Source organism: Barbus barbus (genome assembly GCF_936440315.1).
Source record: "Barbus barbus genome assembly, chromosome: 28".
Classification (NCBI taxonomy): Eukaryota; Metazoa; Chordata; class Actinopteri; order Cypriniformes; family Cyprinidae; genus Barbus; species Barbus barbus.
In genome coordinates, this window is record NC_136756.1 from 30700716 (window position 1) to 30723215 (window position 22500).

General features: G+C 40.1%; 2 protein-coding genes across 10 annotated transcripts in view; both read left to right on the plus strand.

The window, feature by feature from the left end:
* pggt1b (protein geranylgeranyltransferase type I, beta subunit) overlaps positions 1–2098 on the plus strand; it is a 33960-nt gene extending 31862 nt beyond the window's left edge. The window contains exons 9-11 of one of the 6 annotated variants that reach the window (XR_013782203.1): positions 1252–1313; positions 1391–1589; positions 1673–2092. Coding sequence is in view for 3 of the 6 variants with exons in the window: in XM_079382437.1 (XP_079238563.1) it covers positions 1391–1539 (149 nt within the window). In the remaining 3 variants the exon portion in view is untranslated. Of the gene's footprint in view, positions 1–1251; positions 1314–1390 lie in introns of all 6 variants that reach the window. The other 5 variants (XR_013782204.1, XR_013782202.1, XM_079382439.1 and 2 more) reach the window with 5 other exon arrangements.
* A 2442-nt stretch (positions 2099–4540) lies between these two features.
* trim36 (tripartite motif containing 36) overlaps positions 4541–22500 on the plus strand; it is a 28062-nt gene continuing 10102 nt past the window's right edge. Inside the window, exons 1-8 of one of the 4 annotated variants that reach the window (XM_079383477.1) lie at positions 4542–4656; positions 5933–6173; positions 7623–7652; positions 12575–12918; positions 12995–13141; positions 15543–15638; positions 18352–18605; positions 20585–20706. In XM_079383477.1, coding sequence (XP_079239603.1) covers positions 4597–4656; positions 5933–6173; positions 7623–7652; positions 12575–12918; positions 12995–13141; positions 15543–15638; positions 18352–18605; positions 20585–20706 — 1294 coding nt within the window. In that variant the 5' untranslated portion in view covers positions 4542–4596. Of the gene's footprint in view, positions 4657–5307; positions 5465–5932; positions 6174–7622; positions 7653–12574; positions 12919–12994; positions 13142–15542; positions 15639–18351; positions 18606–20584; positions 20707–22500 lie in introns of those variants that run through there. The other 3 variants (XM_079383478.1, XM_079383479.1, XM_079383480.1) reach the window with 3 other exon arrangements.

Below are 22500 nucleotides of genomic sequence, written 5' to 3' on the forward strand. Positions count from 1 at the left end.
CATAAGCTAAACCCTTGATTAATAACCTCAGCGCTCACAGTCGGTCTGTCTGTAAAGATTTATTAGAAGTTATTTATAAGTTATTGTTAACATCAGTTCCCCTGTGGAGAAAATGAATGGGATATTTGCTTCCAGAACAGTTTCGCTGTTTAACGTGAGAGTGGTGGACACTAGTAACTTGAGTGTGTGAGACAAACAGGTGTTTAATTAATGATCTTAATCTATTGCCATAATTATAAACAGGTTTGCAGTCCAAATAGTTTTACTGTACACTGCACTTTGTTATTCTAGTTCTAGTTATTTATGACCAATAGCAGCTAATGAAGCAGAAACAGCTCACTCATGCATTGAGAAGGAGGCGTGTCCTGCAGGAGAAATGCTGATGACATCACGGGGCTCTGCATGAATAATTCATGAGCTCTTAAAGACACAGTAGCTGTGAGTGTGTGTCAGCAGCAGTGTTGGGCAGTAACTTTACCCTCATCCCCTCTGATCCTGATATAAATGAAACATTTTCTTATGAATTTATATCATCTTTCGATAAAATACATCATGGAATATAATCGTATATGGGTATAACAGAAGTTATTGCTACAATTAGCTTCGTTACACATGAGAATTAATGAGATTAATACAACACTTTTATTTAAACATTACTATTAATCACCACTGAGTGTTTGTAATAACTTCTGACTGCGATCCAGTGTGGAGACTGGTCACATGATGAGGCAGAAATATATTGTTTGTAACATTTTAGAAGAATTTTATGGAGAAGATATGCTTCTGTGAGGCATGAAGCAAAGTCATGTAACTATTAGTGTAGCTAATTACTGGTGCCAGAAAGGAACAAGTAAAATAATAAAATGTGACCCTGGAGCACAGAACCAGTCATAAGAGTAAATTATTTGAAATTGAGATGTATGCATCATCTGAAAGCTGAATAAATAATCTCTCCATTGATGTATGGTTTGTTATGATAGGACAATATTTGTCTGAGATACAACTATTAGAAAATCTGGAATCTGAGGGAGCAAAAAAATCTAAATATTGAGAAAATCACCTTTAAAGTTGTTCAAATGAAGTTCTTAGCAAATGCATATTACTAATCAAAAATTAAGTTTTGATATATTTATGGTAGGAAATGTACTAAATATCTTGATGGAACATGATCTTAATATCCTAATGATTTTTGTCATAAAAGAGAAATGTATAATTTTGATCCATACAATGTATTGTTGTCTATTGCTACAGATATACCTGTGTTACTCATGACTGCTTCTGTGCTGCAGGGACACATGCTGCTTTTGAAAGGAGTGAGTAGTGAGTAATGTACTGCAGCAGGTGTTGATGAGCGCTCTGTTGTCTCTCTGTCGTCTCCGTCTGTCCGCAGACCCTCTCCACACGTACTTCGGCATCTGTGGCCTGTCTCTGATCGGAGAAGCGGAGCTGCAGAAGGTGCATCCGGCGCTGAACATCAGTGTCCGAGCCTTCGAGAGTCTGCGGCAGCTGCATGAGGCGTGGAGGCAGAAGAGCACATGATGACCGATAGATCCGATCTGATCCGATCCGAGCGCAGTCAGGTATTAAAGGTACACCTGACGCTCTTTGGCTCGTTTGGGCCCCGGATTCATCCTCCCTCATCAGTGTTTGATTATTAGTTTCTGCCTTACAGACCGAGGAACTCTCATACAGATGACCTGATCCTGGACTATTATGCACTGTTTATTTCTGTTTTACGCTTATATATATATATATTACACGTTTATTATTGTTTCTGTGAAATCATCGTCCTCTCTTGAATGTGCCTCAGATGTCTTTAGGATGCTATAAACACACGGCGTCTCCTCTGAAGACACTTGAATGTGTTTCAAGGATCTAATTATGAAATTATTTTTTCTATACTGTAATATCAAGTGTAGAAGTGACAGTCACACTGCTCGTATTTTATTATGATATAAAGTTGAAGTGCTGAACTGACGGACTGCGAGTGTCAATAAATGAAGAGCTTTTATCATGTCTGAGAAATAAGCATTTATGATGCTGCTGGTGAGACACGTATTTAATAACGGTTAAATAAAGGAATTGAGTTTTCAACATGTCTGAGATTTAAATATTTTTAGTGTCACCTTAAGACAAAAAAACCCTGATATATATATATATAGATACATAGATAGATAGATAGATATATTTACGTGTGCGTATGTATGTCTATGTGTGTGTGTGTATATGTGTATGTATGTGTGTGTGTATGTATATATATATATATATATATATATATATATATATATATATATATATGTATATGTTTTAATGGCATATTTTGAGGAATAGCATATTAAGTGTTGCATGCATGGTAATGGCAATGTGTAGGTGAGCAAAGATCCCTTTGGTAAATGATTAACTTAGAATTTTATGAACTATGAAAATACAATTACACTCTCTCTCTCTCTCACACTCTCTCACACACACACACAGACACAGACACACACACACACAGACACACACACACACACACACAGACACACTCACTCACACACACACAGACACACTCACTCACACACACACAGACACACTCACTCACACACACACAGACACACTCACTCACACACACACAGACACACTCACTCACACACACACAGACACACTCTCTCACACACACACACAGACACACACACACACACACACACACAGACACACTCACTCACACACACACACACACAGACTCAAACACGTCCTTGTTTGTCTGTACTGTGTTTCCTTTGACACTTGAATTACAAAATGTAAGATTGAAGATATGGCCGTGCACAGAAATGTGATGTTTAAGAACATATTCTTAGAAGTAGCCACTGAATGGAAATAAAACTTTCTTTCTTATTCTTTTGAAAACATTTTGGTTGTCTGGATCTACTAGAACAGAATAAAGGGAGTTATTTCAGAGATACTGCTTCACTTCAGCCGTTCTGGTTTTGTTGTCATAAGAAACACAGCAGCACATACAGAACAGTCGTGCAGAATTATGGGTCAAAGGTGGTTTGGATTTAACGTCAAACCTTAAAGATGGCTGTAAACACTGCTGGATGTGTGTGATTGCAGGAGGAAAAACACACTGATGAATAATTCGTCTAAAAAGGCAAAGGGGGTGAATATTTGTGCTGCTTCTGAGTTTATTCGGCAGATTTCAAGTGCTGCTTGTACTGAGATTTACACCCAGAATAAAGTACATTTGTTCAGAGAAACCCTGAGTGACCCACATATGTACTAAAATCATATATGTGATGTTTAATTAGGTAAATCTACCATCTGCTGTCCTCCAGCATCACCCAGTCTTTACAGTAGTTGTCATCATCTGATCATGTCCTCTACACACAGCTGCTCTCAGGAGCATTAGATGAGATCCTGTCAGTGCATGTGCTGTTATAAGCATCTGTGTGTTCATGTGTGACCTGGGGCTCGTTCAGGTTCACACCGACATGTTTGCTGGAAACAGTGTGCACGGGTTTGAGAGGTTTTCTCTTGTTCGGGGTGTGTGTCAAATATGAATCAGCAGTAATGTGTTTATAAACCACACAGTATTAAAGAGACAGATCACAGTGAAGTCATTTAATATGTGTCCGCTGCAGCTCGGTGTACACAACTATTGAAGATATTAGAAGACATGTTTGTCGTAAGAGTTTTATTATAACAGCATATCAACATGATGATGAAGAATTTGTAAGTAAATGTAATTAACATCTAAATAAATTCACAAGAGCAAGTATATTGTTTGCACATATTTATTTACATTAAAGGCAAAATAACTGAAATAATAAGAGCACAAGTATAGATCTGGAACTTCTTTAAGTCTAAATATGTAGTAATTGCAATGTCTTCTGGTCCATATCCTTTCTTCAGGAAGGTGTGACACTGATTAATGTAACAAAAATACTATACATATTTATATATTTTGCTATTGTATTGTGGAGTGACACGTTCATAAACTTTTCTATGCTCCTCTGATTATATAATGGTAAATATTACACTATCATAGCACAACAGCAGTGATCAGCAATAATGATAAGCCTAATACTCACAATAAAAATAATAAGGTCATATAGATCATAACACAGTCTCGGAGGTAAGAGGTGGATTATCCTTCTCCTGAAATGCGAGGCAAATGTTGGATCAGAATAATTAGGAAGCTCAGTTTCCACAGATCCCTTCACTGGACTGGACTGCTTCTGGACGGCAGTGACTGTAACATCGAGCGGATTTTGCAGTATTAATGTATTTATACCGATTTTATCAGTCTCTGAAAATTCTTTAAAAAGAACACAGTGATGTCAGCTTCAATAGCGTCATCAGAACAGATGAATCTACACAAAGCTGATTGTGTGATACTGCTGCTCTCAGGAACATACATGTGCTGTTATAAACATCTGTGTGTTCATGTGTCTGACCTGATGAATCGACACAAAGAGCTGTCAGTCAGCGAGGCCACGCCCACAGAGCGAGCGAGTGGGCGGAGTGTCGCGTCTTCAAGACGGTCCTCGAGCAGATCTCTGGGCGAGCGCATGATGCAGATACGAGGATAATCAGACCATCTTCATCTTCATCAGGATGTCTGACTCGGAGATGTCGGAGTTCGCGAGTCTCGTGGAGCGTCTGGAGAGAGGCGAGGTGAGTCTTCATCTTCTGAGGTCTTCATCGGTCCTTTTATTAAGATTTATGTTTTATGACTGTATTTCTCTGCAGTCTGTCGGTGTCACGGAGAAATAATCGCTCGTTCATCCTGCTGTCAGAATCCCGTTCGTATGACGTCATGCACTGCTACACCTTACCGTGCTTTCCACATTCAGTCATTTATATTCATTTAGCAGATGCTTTTATCCACAGCTGAGCAATCAAAACCAACAATACAGCAATAATATGCAAGTGCTATGATGACAAGTGTCGGTTATCACACACAAGTCAAGTCAACAAATAGAATTAGAATAGAGTGCTGGAGTTAGAGGTGTTGTCAGTGAATATAAGAGCTCTTTTGTCGTGCTGTGAAGCATTTGGCGTCGTCTTGGATATACATTTTTTATTAATTAATACCAAGGTATCAAAAATATAAGTACAAAAAAATATTAAAATTAGGTGCAAAGAAGTTATATTACAAGCAAAGCACCATTTATGCATATATATATATATATAACAAATAAATAATACAAAAACAAATCTTTAACACGTCTTAGATATAAATACCACTCTGCCTCATGAATAATGCAGCGTTCTGTCGCAGACCCCGCCCCTTATTTAACTACCCAGTAGTTTCGCTGCGGGGTTGCTATAGTGACGGCCGGTGACTCCGCCCACACTCGGCCGGTCGAGTTGTTTGATTTAATCTCGATCTGCGCGGATCTCGATCATTTGCGAAGTTGAATCCGGATCGTGGAGTTTGTCCTTCTTTCTGCGCACGATGTCCAGGCGAACCTCGCTGCTAGTAAGTCCGCTGATCCGGTTCGAATCCGGTTCTCCTCCTGAATGAAACCGCTGTTGTTTGCTGAGGGAAAGTTGAACCGGTTGTTAAGAATTCGTCTGATATATTTTTAAAATGTGTTTTAAAATAAACCATGCCTTGTAGACGTTCGTTTGTCCTTGTGACAGAGTTTAAAGTAGTTTAGTTTGAAGCTCTGAACAGAAAGACGAAAGTGAACAATGGAAGCGACTTCCCCAAACACGCGTGAGCTCCGAGGTTCTGTGTTTCTCTCGGGATCTGTGTTTCTCTCGGGTTCTGTGTTTCTCTCGGGTTCTGTGTTTCTCTCGGGTTCTGTGTTTCTCTCGGGTTCTGCGTCGGGTTCTGTGTTTCTCTCGGGTTCTGTGTTTCTCTCGGGTTCTGTGTTTCTCTCGGGTTCTGCTTCGGGTTCTGTGTTTCTCTCGGGTTCTGCTGAAGCTGTGTTTTGCTCGACAGGTGCCGATGAAGAGCATCGAGCGGGAGCTGATCTGCCCCATCTGTAAGGAGCTGTTCACGCAGCCGCTGATCCTGCCCTGCCAGCACAGTGTGTGCCACCGCTGCGTCCGAGAGCTGCTCATGCCCAACCACGACGATTCTCTGAGCACCGACGCCGGATCCGAGAGCTCCAACCCCGGCAGCCCTCGCGCCAGAGTCCCGTCCCCTAGCATGGAGAAGCTGGACCGGCTGGTGCGATCAGGTAACCCTCACCACTGACCCACAGACACTTCACATTACATTTATCACCAATAGAGCCACCTTCTGCCCAGAGGACTGTAATTATATGCGACCAAAACCAGCCATAAGGGTCCATTGTTTTAAATTGAGATTTATACATCATCTGAAAGCTGAATAAATAATCTCTTCATTGATGTATGGTTTGTTATGATAGGACAATATTTGGCTGAGATACAACTATTAGAAAATCTGGAATCTGAGGGAGCAAAAAAATCTAAATATTGAGAAAATCTCCTTTAAAGTTGTTCAAATGAAGTTCTTAGCAATGCATATTAGTAATCAAAAATGAAGTTTTGATATATTTACGGTAGGAAATTTACTAAATATCTTGATGGAACATGATCTTAATATCCTAATGATTTTTGTCATAAAAGAGAAATGTATAATTTTGATCCATACAATGTATTGTTGGCTATTGCTACAAATATACCTGTGCTACTCATGACTGCTTCTGTGCCGCAGGGTCACTTATATGCAGTTCATTGATCAGGGTGAATATACATTCACTTGCAATACATTTTCCATTTTTGGATCTGAATCTAGATTGAATAGCAGAAAGTGCTGGCATCAAATGTCACATGCACTGAAAAAAAAGTTTTTGACTTGTTTAACATCCTTAAATTAATGTTTACAAAATTGAGCAAAATTAAGTGATACATTGAACAACAAGTGAGTTTGTTTAAAATAGGAACACGCATCTGTCAACGGGGAATGAAACTTTTCTCTTTGAATTAAGTTGATTTTTGTTTCCGGAACCCATTAGCAGATATTTGTTCTGGCCATAAACTCACTTCATTTGGATAAATGTCTCCTAAAGCAAGACTTAAGTCATTTAGCTTTTCAAGTAAAAGTAAATTGATTTAGGAATCTTTGGACATTTGCACTGCAAAATAAGACAAACATACTAAGGAAGAACAGCACTTTTCTCTGGCAGTGTGATCAGAAGATGCAATAAAAGTTATTTATTCTAATTTTTGGGAGAAAAGATATTTTCCTTACTTGGTCTTAATCAGGTTTTGAATTTACCTTGCAGAAAGCCTGATCTAGCATAATGACCTAATTATTAGCATTTATAAAACTGCATTATTTTAGATGACGTGTTTGGTCCAGGTCCAGAGGTCCTCATAGGATCTGGACGAGATCAACAGCAGATGAAATTACATAAGCTTATGTTTTGTGGTTATCATGTATTACTGCAGGAATGATTGAGGAGGTTTTGTTCTCTGCTGTTTTAGTGTCTTTCCTCATCTCTTCTTTTATATTGTTGGCTTTCATTGCAGTTTTTTCCCCAAGAAATGTGATGCTGTTTTCATGTTTGTACAGTCATTGGTTGTGAATCAGGTTTCACTCCACTTCTGTTCACGTTTAACCATTGTTAGTCTTGTTTCACTTTTCTCTCTGTTGCCTGCAGCCTCGCTGAGGAGGTCGTTTGGAGGGAGAGGTAGATGTGGGTTACCTAATTTAATTAGCTGTAGTGAGTACTGTGTCTCTAGACCCCTGTACACTCGCGCGGTCTTCTCACGCACAGCGCTTTGCGTAAACAACGGAGGAACGAATCACGACGAGATGCCGCTGCCGCTTAAAGAGATAGTTATAAAGAAATGAACATTTGCTGTTGATTTATTAACTCTCAGGCCATCTGAGATATAGGTGACTCTTCTTCAGTGGAACAGTAAAGAAGATTTTTGCTGAAACCGTGCTCCTTGGTGATTCATAAAATGCAAGTCAGCTGCATGCAACAAAACTCGCTCTTTCAGAGTCAAGAAAAGCATATCAGGCAACACAGAATTAATACACACGGCTCCTGGCGATATGCTGAGGTCTTATGAAGCAAAACGATCGGTCTGTGCAAGAAACTGAACATTATTTACAGCATTATTACCTATAATCCAGAGCCTCAGACAAACAGTCCGGAGTGATGTTCGGTTCACAAACGAATCATTCTTTTGAACTGCTTCTTTTTAGTGAACTAGTTGAACCAGTTCATCATATCATCTGAATCAGTCTGTGGCTCGAGCAGCTCAGATCTACAAGTTACTCAAAACTCACTTTCAGACGCCTGACGGTCACCGTGAGTGGAACTGAGCTGAGATCTCAGCGGATCTGATCCTGTGATCGATGAACTGATTCAGCTCCAGTTCCTGCAGAAACACTTCGACTCGGACTCAAGAGCCGCTGATATGAGTGAACCGAGAGCTTGAGTGAAGGGTGAAATCATCGCTTTTATGGTTTCTCATGGTTTATGATAAAAGCTGAGCATGACTTTATGCTTATGCTGCAAAAAATGATTTTCTTAGTGTTTTTGTCTTGTTTTCTAGTATAAATATCTAAACGTTCTTGAATCAAGATGCATTTACTGTACAAGTAAAATGATTTAAGATGTCTTGTTTTCTGTAAAAATTTTGTTAGTTTTTCCTTCAAACGAATGAAAATATCTTCCAGTGGGGCAAGAAAAATTAAGCCTTTGAATTAAGATTATCTTTCTTACTCCATTGGCAGATATTTCTGCTTGTTTTAAGCAAAATCTCACAAAGTTTTGATTATTTTTTTAGAAAACAAGACATAATATCTTAAATCATGTTACTTGTCTAGTAAATGCATCTTGATTCAAGAATATTTAGATATTTATTCTAGAAAACAAGACAGAAACACTAAGTAAGATTTTTTTTTTTGCACTGTAAATGTAAAACATCCACGTTTCACATTAATATTGGCTGTTTTAATAATATAATGTCATTGTGTGATTACATAAACTAATGAATTGAATCGGTTCATTGAAACGAACTAACCAGTAAAAGCTTAAAAAGAACCAGTTAATGGACAAGAATCAGATTTACATGTTTGTCTGAGGCTCTGGATTACAGTAATAATGCTGTAAATAATGTTCAGTTTCTTGCACAGACCAATCGTTTCTCTTCATAAGACATCAATATCTCATCAGTGCCGGCACCCATTGACTTGCATGTTATGAATCACCAAGGAGCGCAGTTTGAGCTGAAAATCATCTTTACTGTTCTACTGAAGAAAAGAAGTCCCCTACATCTCGGATGGTGGGAGGGTGAGTAAAATTACAGCAAATGTTCATTGTTGGGTGGAGTGTCCGTTTAAAACTGTGGTCCTGACAGACTGGGATCTGCTTGAGAACCAGTGTTTAATGTTGCTGTGGAGGAGCGCAGGAATCCCAGAGCGTCTCATGCAGAGACAATATTGAGACATTTTTCTTCTAGACAACAGCAACTCAATAAATACTAGCAGTAGGTTGTTTAAAGCAGTGTTTCCCAACCGTTTCTGCCGTGGCAGTTTTGATAAGTAAAAAAATCAAAACAATGCAATGCATCAATTAGTTAGTATTACAACTAGACTCTTCTCCACTCTTCGATCACACAAAAACATTAGTGTTTACAGACCGTGTTACTTGAGTTAAGAAAACACTGCTCTTATTCAAGCACCAGGTCATTATTTACCCTCACACGGCGAAGTAGACGACGTCTGTCTTCAAACTGCGTCTCGCAGCGCTTCGTTCTGGTGGAGTTATGAGCTTTGACTGACAGTTTGAGGATCCAATGGCGTTATGAGGTTTAGTCACATGCTCCTTTGAATGCTTTTCATTGGATGAATATTTCTAAAACCCACAAATTTGACTGTTTATCACTCTGTTGCAAAATTAAAATCTATTGAAAGTGATCAGGAAGATTGAGTGAGTGCGGATGCCTTACTGGAAAGTTTGATCTACACCCAAAACTAAAGTTGAGTGCAGTGATTTTAATTTTTACAGTGAATATTAAAACCCACAAATGGACATGACGATGACCAATAGTACTTATTTAAAATAATAATAATAATGAAATATAATAGAGATAAGGAAGTTTTTGATAGTTTCCCAGAGGGTGGGAAACACTGGTGTAAAGAACGTCTTGCGTAATAAACTTCCGCTGCGTCTCAGAACCCGCTCTACCCTTCCGACTCAAACGCTCCTCTCAGAGAACCGTCCCGAGCCGCTGTTACCCTGCGGTTCTGTGGTTTTCTAGGGACTCTTGTGCTGATTGGCCTGTTTCTGGTCTGAGCGTTTATTTTATTTTTTTCCCCCTCTGCACTGAGTCTCATTGCGGCAGCATCAGGTCCCAGCATGCCGTGCGGCGGCCTCCCCCCCCCGAGCGGCACAGCACACTCACGGCCTAAGTACACGCTTTATTCCACTCATACTCACTCATGCCCCGATCTGAACCCGGCCCTCGCTCAGATCTGCGTCCTCGCTCATCATCGTCCGCATGCGTGTGGTGTCTCTCGTTTGGTGTTTGTTTGCATTTCACTTTGCTCTTCTTTGTCATCAATGCTTGCTGAGAAGTGATTTCTTTCACCCTGAAATGATTTTCCAGCAGAAGCCGGTGACACTGACCTGGACCGTCTGGAGAGAGAGGTTCATCTTTAAAGCTGCTGTGTGTGATCATCTGTCCCTCGCTGCTAGAACAGATGCTTCGAGCACTGAAAAACACTGACATTCTCAGCACTGAATGTAAAAGTGATTAATAATGGATGTGTTGTCCGTAATGAGGTCACGCTTACAGCTGAAACTCTAGGTTAGGGTTGGGTTATGCTTGTTTAGCTCAACGTCTCGTGCTACTGTTTGCACAGCCAGAGAAGTTCCTGCCACCCTTCCTTTAGAAGAGGAAAAATAAACATTGTGTTCTTAATGCAAGCAGTGTTTTAAAGGTGAAATATCATGGAAATCTGAGTATAATCGGTTCCCCAGTGCATCTAACATCACTAAAGCCTTGTATCAGAAGTTTAAACTGATATGGCTTTAAAACGCATGATTTCAACACGATAGACATAATCAAAACCAAACAGATGTTTTTTGGCAGAGGTCTGAGGTATGAGCTGTAAAGCCACAGCCCTGTTCTGGGAAAAAAACATGGAACAGCAGCTCATTTGCATTTAAAGAGACATGCACAAAAACGGCCTGTTTCTGCTTCCACTCAAAATACGCATTTTCAAAATGATATAATAAATGATCTGTGAGGTATTTTGAGCTGAATCTTCAGGCACATTCTGGGGACACCTGAGACTTATGTCATTAGTATCCCAGCCTGAGAGAAGAACATCTGCAAACAAAAGAATCATGTTCAGTTTCAGTTTGTTGCACAGTGTGTCCAGATTTTCCGGTTTTGGTTCTTGCCCTGTCCAAATACCTTGGCCACTTGAGAGCATGTGTGCACGACAGAAGTCCAATACTGCTCCAGAGCGTTATTCCAGGCTTCGTGCATCCCATCATGCATCATGTTCTGGAAAGACACTTAGAAGTTGAATTTAAATGCAAAGTATTTAAAATATAAATAAAGCTATGTAAACACTTTTTTACAACAAAATTTTTTTACAACATTATAAGTGTGTGCCATCAGGTTCGACACACTTGTGGTCTTCATCCTCACTTGGACACTTGGGCCAAATAGAGGAAATACGTCATTTAAGTAGTCAAGTGCAAAGGACACGTGTGTGGGTATTTGGACAAAGCGACTGACTCTTCACAACACTGAGCAGCCAGACGTGTCATCTTTGACGTTTGGGCTCGTACTGTATGGCGTATCTTGTCAGTGTGTGCCCTTGCTTGGCCATTTTTAGTGATTAATAGGAAAGTGGGTTCAGCTGAATTCTAGCAGTGATTTGTTAGATGGGTATAAAAAAGGTTATTATCCCGCGGCAGCCCTCGTGTGAAGCCCTCTTAGTGTGAAGACCATCGACTCCACCGGGCTAGGACACCGGCAAAGGATAGAAGTATCGCTTTTTTATTTTATTTATTTATTCCCTTTTTATGTTTACTATTGAAATGTTGTTATAAGCATTTGTATTTACAGAGTGTTAACTTTTTAGTTTTAGTTATTTTTTCTTATTTGTAAGTCGCTTTGGATAAAAGCATCTGCTAAATGACTAAAAGTAAAGTAAGTCATCTGACTCGACCAATGACGTATGTTTGGGGCGGGGCCGTCTGTTAGGCTGACCAATGGCAGACGGAGTGTTTATAGAAACTGTCAGGAAATCACGAGATCTGTTGCTGGAGCAGAAATGACACCCCGCAGCTTTAAAAAGTGACCTCAATCTCATTCAGCGCTGTGAAATAACTTGGACATGTTTTTCAGTTGTTGTTTTTTTGCTTAAAATTAATTTTTAATTACTATTTTTATCTAGTGTTTCTCGTGTCCAGATCACTGTCTGCTGGTGTGCTGTTCACTTTGAGTCACTCCACGTTTGTGTCTGACCTTTTTTGATCACTAGTGCTTCATTGTGTGTGTGTGTGTGTGTGTGAGAGTGTGTGCGCGCGTTCATGCCCCCCCCCATCTTGACCGCTGTCACGTGTCGCTGCATCAGGGTCCATATCTTCTCCTGGATGGAGGCGCTCCTCCGTCACGCCCCGGGTCACCACCTTCCCGTGTCCCGGCTGTCAGCATGACATTGATCTCGGGGAGCGAGGGATCAGCATGCTCTTCAGGAACTTCACTCTGGAGAGCATCGTGGAGCGCTACCGTCAGGCGGCCCGCGCGGCTGTGGCCATCATGTGCAACGCCTGCAAGCCGCCCGCTCAGGAGGCCACCAAGAGCTGCATGGACTGCAAGGCCAGCTTCTGCAACGAGTGCTTCAAGATGAACCACCCCTGGGGAACGCCCAAAGCCCAGCACGAGTACGTGGGACCCACCACCAACTTCAGACCGAAGGTCCGTATCAAACCCACCGCCGCTGTGCTATATCAGCTGCTGTCGTTGAGCTAACCCATCTAACGCTGGGTTCCAGGTGCTCATGTGTCCCGAGCACGAGATGGAGAAGGTCAACATGTACTGCGAGGTGTGCCGGCGTCCCGTGTGTCATCTGTGCAAGCTCGGCGGATCTCACGCTAATCACAAAGTCACTTCCATGAGCAGCGCCTACAAGATCCTCAAGGTGTGTATAATAACATTCATTGGGCCTGTTTATCTGTCCATGTTCAAAAGAGCTCCTGAAGAGCTCATAAACACCATATTTTATTTTATTTTATTTTATTATGTTTTCCTAGGTGCTCTATGGAAGCTTGTGTCTGAATTTAAAAAAAGAAAAGATGATATTCTAACTTTCTCAAAATAGCAGCAAGCTTACTTGCTTTTTACTTCTGTTTTTTTTTTATTGTGAGTTTATATCGTGCAATTCTGACTTAATTTCTCAGATTTCATATTGGGTTTAGATCTTATAATTCTGACTTTTTCCTTGAAATCAGGAGTGCTTTTCTCAGAGTTTATATCTCGCAACGGTGAGATTAAAAAGTCACAATTACTTTCTTGTTTTTTCATTATTCAGTGGCAGAAATGGGCTTCCATAGAGCACTTACAGCTGTGAAATAAAATGAAGAGACCACTTGAAAATTCTCAGTTTCCCTGCATTTATGATTTTTAGTTACATGTTTGAGTAAAACTTCATTTTAGTTTTATTCTGTAAACTACTGGTGACATTTCTTCCATATTTTAATAAAAAAAATTGTCATTTAGAGCATTGTTTTGGATAAATGGTCAAAATAACAAAAAAGATGCCAGGTTTATATTCATTTAAGTTTTAACTTTATAAGACTTGAGAAATCAATATTTGGTGAAATAATAACCCTGATTTTCAATCACAACAAATGATCTCATTTGTTATTTTAGCAAATAAAAAAAAACTAAATGACTACTTTTATTTTATATTTGGAAGAAATGTTATCAGACCTTTTATAGAATAAATAAATATTAACATTTTACTCAAACCATACCTAGTAAATCCAGAGAAATGTATAATTTTCCAGTGGTCTCATTTTTCCCAGAGCTGTATGACTATTAGGAGTCATAATTTAGAAATAAATGGCCGTTTTCTATCCTGATTGTATCCCTCTACTTTGAACGGTTTAAATGGGCGTCTCTTTAAGACTTCCGTGTAAACGTCCACTGCTGTGATTGGTCAGCATCTCTGCATATGAAATGAGTATTACATGTGGAACTCATTTGAAAACGTTTACTCTGTTTTAATTACTTGCTGTATATTTTAACTGATTGTGAAATGTTTTGACCTGCTCCAAGCAGAAGTTGTTTTGGTCCAAGTATCTGTTTTTGGACTAACAGGGAACTCGCTGTAGGGATGGGCGATAACTTATCCTTTGCGATATACCGATTAAAAAATTCTCTCCACGATAAGAATTAGTCTTCCCGCGATAATAACGATAAAGTCTAGATGTTGACATTTCTGTGTGCGACCGTGCAGAGCGAAGGCTGGACGTGAAATTGAGGAGTAAATCACTAAACGAGGAGCTCAAGCTCTGTAACTGGTTTGGTCAGGGCTGTAGAGCACACAACATCAGTCTGAATAAATATTCTGCAGTAGACCGCGTGCGATACGGTTTTGCATGTGTATGAGCCTGTTTACAAACCTGTCGTGCAACAATGATATCATTTATTGATGTGCTTTTTCTTCAAATTAACTTAATAACACAGTCGAGTGTTTGATATATTTTTTATGACCAGACGTGGTTTCATATTACAGAATGATAAAGGCAATATCGATTAGCATTGCATTATAAATATACTTTCCTTATAAAAATACTCAAGATTGAAGAACACAAATAAAAAATATATTTTGTGCAATCGTATGTTTATTGTCTTCAAGTTTCTTCAGTTAAAAGTTCTGTATCTGCGTTGTTTTATTCAGCGATAACTGGAAACCTTCATGGAGCGTTGTCAGTAGTATTATTTCTGCTATGGATATAGAGTTCCTCCGGCTTCCAGTATGCATTAAACAGCGTGTACTCACCACTGCTCACAACACCCTATTTTGGGTAAAAATAGGAAAGATAATACTTTTCTCTAACGAAACAGGATTCCCTGAATTATCGTCATTGTTATCGTTATTGCAATAAATACCAGATATTGTGATATATTTTTAAGCCCATATTGCCCATCCCTAACTCACTGCATGTTTTTAGAGTGCAAATGACCTCTTATAGGTCATAAGATCAAGTCGATTTTCTCAATTCATGACCCCTTTAAAGTATTGATGCCCGAGCTGAAAACAAGCGCTCGTGTTTCTGGAGAATGGGTTTGTCCGAGCAGGCCGAGGTCCGTCGCTCCGTCTCTGCTGAGTCAGAAATACTAGACGACTGCAAACACCAGCTGGGACTCATTCATTCTTAATGCCATCATTTCTATCTTTTGATGTTCTGTCCAGATGGATTTGTCCGAGCGGCACTCACAAAAGCTGTATTAGGTGTCTCGTTCTGTCCAGAAATCATGCGGGAGGCCGGGTTTTTTCCATCATGTTCTAATGGGCTTAACTTTTCTGTCAACAGGAGAAGCTATCGAAGAGTATCCATTACTTAATTAGCAAAGAAGACCAAGTGAGGACTCAGATTTCTGAGCTGGAGGTGTTGATCTGTCACACAGAGGTAACGATGAGCTCATTTCCTGCTTGAGCCTGATTGGTCCGAACAGACGAGCTCTGCTAAAGTCATGCAGCTGTTTAGCTGATACGATTTACTCTCTCTCAATGAGCGTTCATTCAGAGAAGTGGTTAATTAAATTCAAATTCAACAAAAAAAACTCAGAATTGATTTTCACCATATAAAAATGAGGTTGCTACAATTTTTACAGATGTTACTGACTTTAATGAACAATTTACATCTGCATCCTAACTCAAGCTACTATTACTATTAAAGGTTCCATAGAAAGGAAAAATGTATGTACCTTGGTATAGTTGAAGAATAAGAGTTCTGTACATGGAAATGACATGCCGTGAGCCTCAAACGTCATTGTTTCCGCCTAAAAAAGACCACTGAAAAATAGGCGAATCAGACTGTGACGTTACTGTCGCGATCACTAATCGTTACGCCCCCAACATTTGCATTTACCCACCCATGTTTTTGCCAGCTGAACCATCAGAAGTTCTGCAGGTATGGTGAAGAAACAAGCGGAAATGGCAGATCGTGGAAATAAATGTTATGTTCCAGGCTGTGCAGGGATGGGTTGGTGTCTGTGTTCAGAAAGGCATGGAAAGCAAATAACGCGTATAATTACCCGGCGATATAACTGCGTGAGAAAGTATTGAAATATATATTTTCCTCCCTGTGTTTCCTTCCTGCTGTGTGAGCTACTGAAATGAGCCGCACTGTGAAACAGCCAATCAGAGCAGAGCTCATTATTATTCATGACCCTTCCAAATAAGCCAATAACAGACCGTTTAATTCTGGGGAGAAATCCTAGGATTGTAAATGCACTTGTAAAACTGTTTCTGGATCATTTTTGCCCTCATCTAAGCCACATACCTTCTGTTTAGATATCAGAGAACAATCTAAAATATTGTATCAATGCATTCTATGGCACCTTTAAATGTGCATTTCTAAGACACAAGAAAAAGTATTATTATTATTATTATTAATATTATCAGGCAACACAAAACTGTTTCATGATTTGAAACAATATCACTCATTAGAACATGCTAACAAACTAAGAAATTTGTTTTTCTATTAATGTATTCATTTGTTAAGGAAAATTAAGGGTTTAATTTCTACAACTTTCACTTTGGAGCAAAAGTCTGACTTTAAACTTGAAGGAAATAAAGATCAAATTCAAATTTTATTTGTCACATACATATACATACATAGTACGACATTTATGGTGATAATTATCGAAATGCACTGATATAATTTTTTTATTTATCTTTTATTTTTTGGGCCATATCGCCCAGCCCTACAGAAACCTTTTTTCTTTTCTGTTTTGTTCCCTTGACTTCCCTATGTATTATAAATAGGGAAATGAGTTTGTACTGCTTAGTAACTCTCAGAATAGTAGTGGGTGTGTTTGCAGTAGGGGTGTGCGATATGACGATTTTTGATCGTGGACGATAAAAATGTCTCCACGATCTGCTTTTGAAGAAATATGGTAGTATCGCGCTACAGCACACATTATATCAAATACAGTTCTGGTCTCCGTCTCTATGTACTGTACAACACGACATACAGCAGTAGAGTTACTCTGACAGGACACTGCACTTATTCGCGATCGCAGAAGTACATTATTTGCTCACAAGCCTTGCTGGTTAAATGTTTAATTCACGCGCTGGTCTGACGTGCGCTTGTTCTGAGCGCATACACCTGAAGCACGCGCACTAAAACGCCTGTCTAACAGCGCCTGATTACTCAACTAAGTTATATTTTGCGCTAATACTGTCAAAACACACAAGGTTTACATACAGACTGAGTTGGTTATCTCTAAAATGAAAGTAAATAGTTAAGAGAGAAACGGATGTGTGCCTGTATATTAGATGCGTGCAGCTCTTAAAGGGACAGGACACTAAACATGCTGTCGACTGTCATTAAAGGGATAGTTCACCCTCAAATTTAATTTCTGTCATTATTTACTCAGTGGAAAACCAAACAGTTGCTGGTCCACATTGACTTTGATAGCAGGAAAGAAAAATCCTATGGAAGTCACTGAGGACCAGCAACTGATTGGTTTTCCACCTTCTTCAAAATAGCATTTATGTTCAGCAGAAGAAAGAAACTCATTCCGGTTTAAAACAACTTTTGAGTAAATGATGGTATAAAAATAAAACATTATGACAGAATTGACAGACAGATGACAGAATATTAATTTGTGGGGGAACTATTCATTTAACGTTAACAAAACAACAAAACGCAAAAGAGAAAAATCCCTCACTATTCTTGACTGAAAAACTTTAATACAGTTGCTTTAGGAATCAGTCTATCTAGTGTTTTATTTTTATATTTGTTCATTCAATTTCATTGAATGCTCTGCTAAATACACCTATTGTACCTGGAAATAAAGCACTGTTTGTTTTATTTGTATATTATGTGTATTTGTAATGTGTATATTTGTTCTTATTTTTTAATAAAAAAAATAAAATAATGACAAAGATTTTTTATCTTCGCCCACTTTGGCCTAAATATCTGCCGTGCATCTTTGTCTTTCTAGTTTGGCTGTAATGCTCAGACAACTTGTAAAACCAAAATAGTAAAACTAACAAAGAATCGGGATAAAAATCGTGAATCGTGATATTTCTATAAAAAATCGTGATATGATATTTTTCCCATATCGCCCACCCCTAGTTTGCAGTGTCTGACGCTCTTGTTCTGAACGCAGGAGAACGGGCAGCTCGCTGAGAGACGTGCTAATGAACACTTCGAGCGTCTGCTGGAGACGCTTCAGGAGCGCAGGACGGAGATGCTGCGCTGCATCGAGCAGAGCCGGAGTCTGCGGGTGGAGCGTCTGCGAGGGCAGGTGGAGGAGTACCAGGGCATGCTGGAGAACAGCGGCCTGGTGGGATACGCTCAGGAGGTGCTGAAGGAGACTGACCAGTCCTGCTTCGTCCAGACGGCCAAACTGCTGCATGTCAGGTTTGCCCAAGCCGCTTCGCCCCGGCTCCTCGACACACGTGTCTGTAATCCACGGTCTTTGTCCACTGGCTTGTGTTTCTAGATTTAAACAAGGTTCTCAGTACATTCTCTGTAATCCTGATCTCTATTAGCCCACAAAGCTGCTTTGACATTCACTTTCCCACAAACCCTGAGTCATTGTTTTTGATAGACCACATGATATTATAGCTGGTAACAGTGAGCCGGTCTTTAGGATGGACTCGGTGACACGCTTTTTATACAATACTGATCATTTCAAAGCCGCTTCAGAGTAATAATCATGTTAATTTATGATTTAACACATTTAGATGATTCTTCCCAGAGATGTAGATGAGGTTCGTCAAGACAAACTTAATGTTGGCTAGCCTGAAAGTAGGGCTGCATGATGTCGAAATATCGCAAATGTAATGCATATCGCAACGGCATTACAATATCTGAATCATTTTAATAATAGGCTACTTCAAAATGTTGCAAAAAGTCAAAGTTTTAGATCACTGCATATAGCAGAGAATAGACGGGGCACGGGACAGACTTGGTTGATGTTAAAAAGAGTTAAGCGCAATAAGTTACAGAAAACAACTCCTTGTCGTCTCGTGCGCTATATAATATTCATTTTAAAATATAATTAAAATTGATTTTGCACACTTAAAGCAATATCGTATCGCTTATTGAATATTCAATTTTTTTAGGTATCACATTTTTCTTCAATATCACACAGCCCTACCTGAAAGTTTGAAGTAGTTGTAAAAGCTTGAAGTTTGAAACGGTTCTAAAGATTAAAATGATAGACACATGATACAAATATTAGGTAGAATGGAAGCTTAAATGAGTCTAAATTACTTAGGATGGATGGATGGATGGATGGGTGGATGCATGGGTGGATGGATGGATGCATGGGTGGATGGATGGATGGGGAAATATGAGGTAGAATGGACGCTTAAATGAGTCTAAATTACTTAGAAAGGATGGATGGATGGATGGATGGATGGCTAGATGGGGAAATATGAGGTAGAATGGACGCTTAAATGAGTCTAAATTACTTAGGATGGATGGATGGATGGATGCATGGGTGGATGGATGGATGGATGGGGAAATATGAGGTAGAATGGACGCTTAAATGAGTCTAAATTACTTAGGATGGATGGATGGATGGATGGATGGATGCATGGGTGGATGGATGGATGCATGGGTGGATGGATGGATGGATGGATGGGGAAATATGAGGTAGAATGGACGCTTAAATGAGTCTAAATTACTTAGGATGGATGGATGGATGCATGGGTGGATGGATGGATGCATGGGTGGATGGATGGATGGATGGATGGATGGGGAAATATGAGGTAGAATGGACGCTTAAATGAGTCTAAATTACTTAGAAAGGATGGATGGATGGATGGCTAGATGGGGAAATATGAGGTAGAATGGACGCTTAAATGAGTCTAAATTACTTAGGATGGATGGATGGATGGATGGATGGATGCGTGGGTGGATGGATGGATGGGGAAATATGAGGTAGAATGGACGCTTAAATGAGTCTAAATTACTTCGGATGGATGGATGGATGGATGGATGGATAGATGGATGGATGGATAGATGGGGAAATATGAGGTAGAATGGACGCTTAAATGAGTCTAAATTACTTCGGATGGATGGATGGATGGATGGATGGATGGATGGATAGATGGGGAAATATGAGGTAGAATGGACGCTTAAATGCATTGCAATGTTTGTCCGCTGGAGTTTGAACAGTCTTGGCTCTTCTGAATATTCTGTCAATGTAAGTCTATGGGATTTTTCCATCATTTTTAGGAAAACCGCAAGTCTTTTCTCAAGCCAATGTAATGAATGGTTATGATTTTCTGATAGCATCAGTCTTGTATGCGAGTAATTCATCATGTTCAGTTGTAAAGCTTCATCTCTTGTGAGTTGAATGTGATTTTGAGTCTGGTTTTCGTTGACAGGATTCAGAAAGCCACGGAGTCTCTGAAGATGTTCCAGCCTGCGGCGATGCCGTCGTTTGAGGAGTTTGTGCTGGACACGTCGAAGGAGGAGCTCTTACTGAAGGAGCTGGGCTTCAGCGGCGGTGAGAATGAAGCGCTCGCTTTCACTGAGCCGCTGCGCCATTAGCGGAAGCTCTTTAGCAGAGTAATCCACTTACAGGCTTCGCGCTCAGATGCTTGCGCAACCTCAAAGCCAGTTAGGATGGGGTTAAAGGTCAACGATGGTGTTTTCTTCTGCTGATCTGCATAGATGCGCTCGCTCGTCCTTGAGCTGTGAGGTCAGTCCTGCTGAGCGAAGGCTCTCAGGGAGCGGATGCACCATTTTCACGTCGTGAGACACATTCACCTATTTAGATGGCATCCGCAGGAACACAGGTGTTTTCTTCCAGGCAGTTATTGATCCGCGCTAATGCTACTGATGGCTGTAATCTCTATCATGGCAGCTGTTTGATGTAATGTGATTGGCCGATTTGACGACAGGGTAAAACTCAGCGATGCGTTTCTATCATCAGCTTTAATTCTGCCGCAGTGCAACAGATTCTCTCTGTCCCTGCCTTATTTCCTGGTTCTGCTGTCTCACGGTCTCCTCCGTCCGGTTTAATGCGTCTCCTGTTTGGATCAATAGCTTGTTATTCGCAGAGAAGCATTTGGGCGTCGTGCCCGAGCTCTTGGCAGACCGGCTGGCCGTGACGGGCCCCGTTTCCACGGCGACCAGGGGCCTCGTCCTCAGGGTCACGTGTGTCTCGCTGTGATGGAACGGTTTAACAACAATAGCAGGACTCAGTGAGACAGCAGATGCATGGAGACGCAGCTCTTAAGTGCAGTCAGCTGTGTTTCTACAGCGCTGTATACAGCACAGATCAGCTTCACAGAGACAAAAATAGAAGAATCAATGATGGAATCATGTTTCAGTTCAGTTTCTCTTGTAAAGCAGCTCTCAAACACAACAGAGTCATTATTCAGATCAGTTCAGATCAGTAGTGGTGATCGATCAGCTGTAGGAAGTTCTACAATAGGCAGCAGTGTTATTGAGCTCGAGTCAGTTTCGTTTTGATTTGATTGTGACCTCAGTGAGATTTAGATCTCGGCCTTGTGTCGCTTCACTACTTTCGTTGTGTTTTCTGAAGTAATATAATCATCAAAAGGCCTGTTGCTTGTTCATTTCTAAAGAATATCTTTGTAATTTGTGTTTAGAGCAGGGTTTCTGCGGTTCCTAGAAGTCTGTTTGATCATGTTTCAAGATTCAAGATTTTTATTCGTCACAATTATACAGAGTATAACCAGCAGTGAAATGTAGGTCAGGTCCGCTCCAATTATATAGAATACAAAACACAGAATGTACATAAATATTAAGAAAAAGTAGAAAAAATAAAAAGAATAAAATAAAAAATATAAATGTGCAGGTCAGTATGTTGTTGACATAAATAGTAATATAAGAGGAATGTGCAAAAAGTTGTACAGGGTATTTAAATAGCAGCAATATGAGGTAGAGAGAAATTATGAATAGCTTATTGATATGGTGATATTGATATTTTACGGGGAAGTCGTGGCCTAATGGTTAGAGAGTCGGACTTGTAATCCAAAGGTTGCGGGTTCGAGTCCCCGGCCGGCAGGGATTGTAGGTGGGGGGAGTGAATGTCCAGCGCTCCGTGTGTGTGTGTGTGTTCACTGCTGTGTGTGTGTGTGTGTGTGTGTGTGTGTGTTCACTGCTGTGTGTGTGTGTGTTCACTGCTGTGTGTGTGTGTGTTCACTGCTGTGTGTGTGTGTTCACTGCTGTGTGTGTGCACGTTGGATGGGTTAAATGCAGAGCACGAATTCAGAGTATGGGTCACCATACTTGGCTGAATGTCACTTCACTTATTTACATGGAGTCAAGT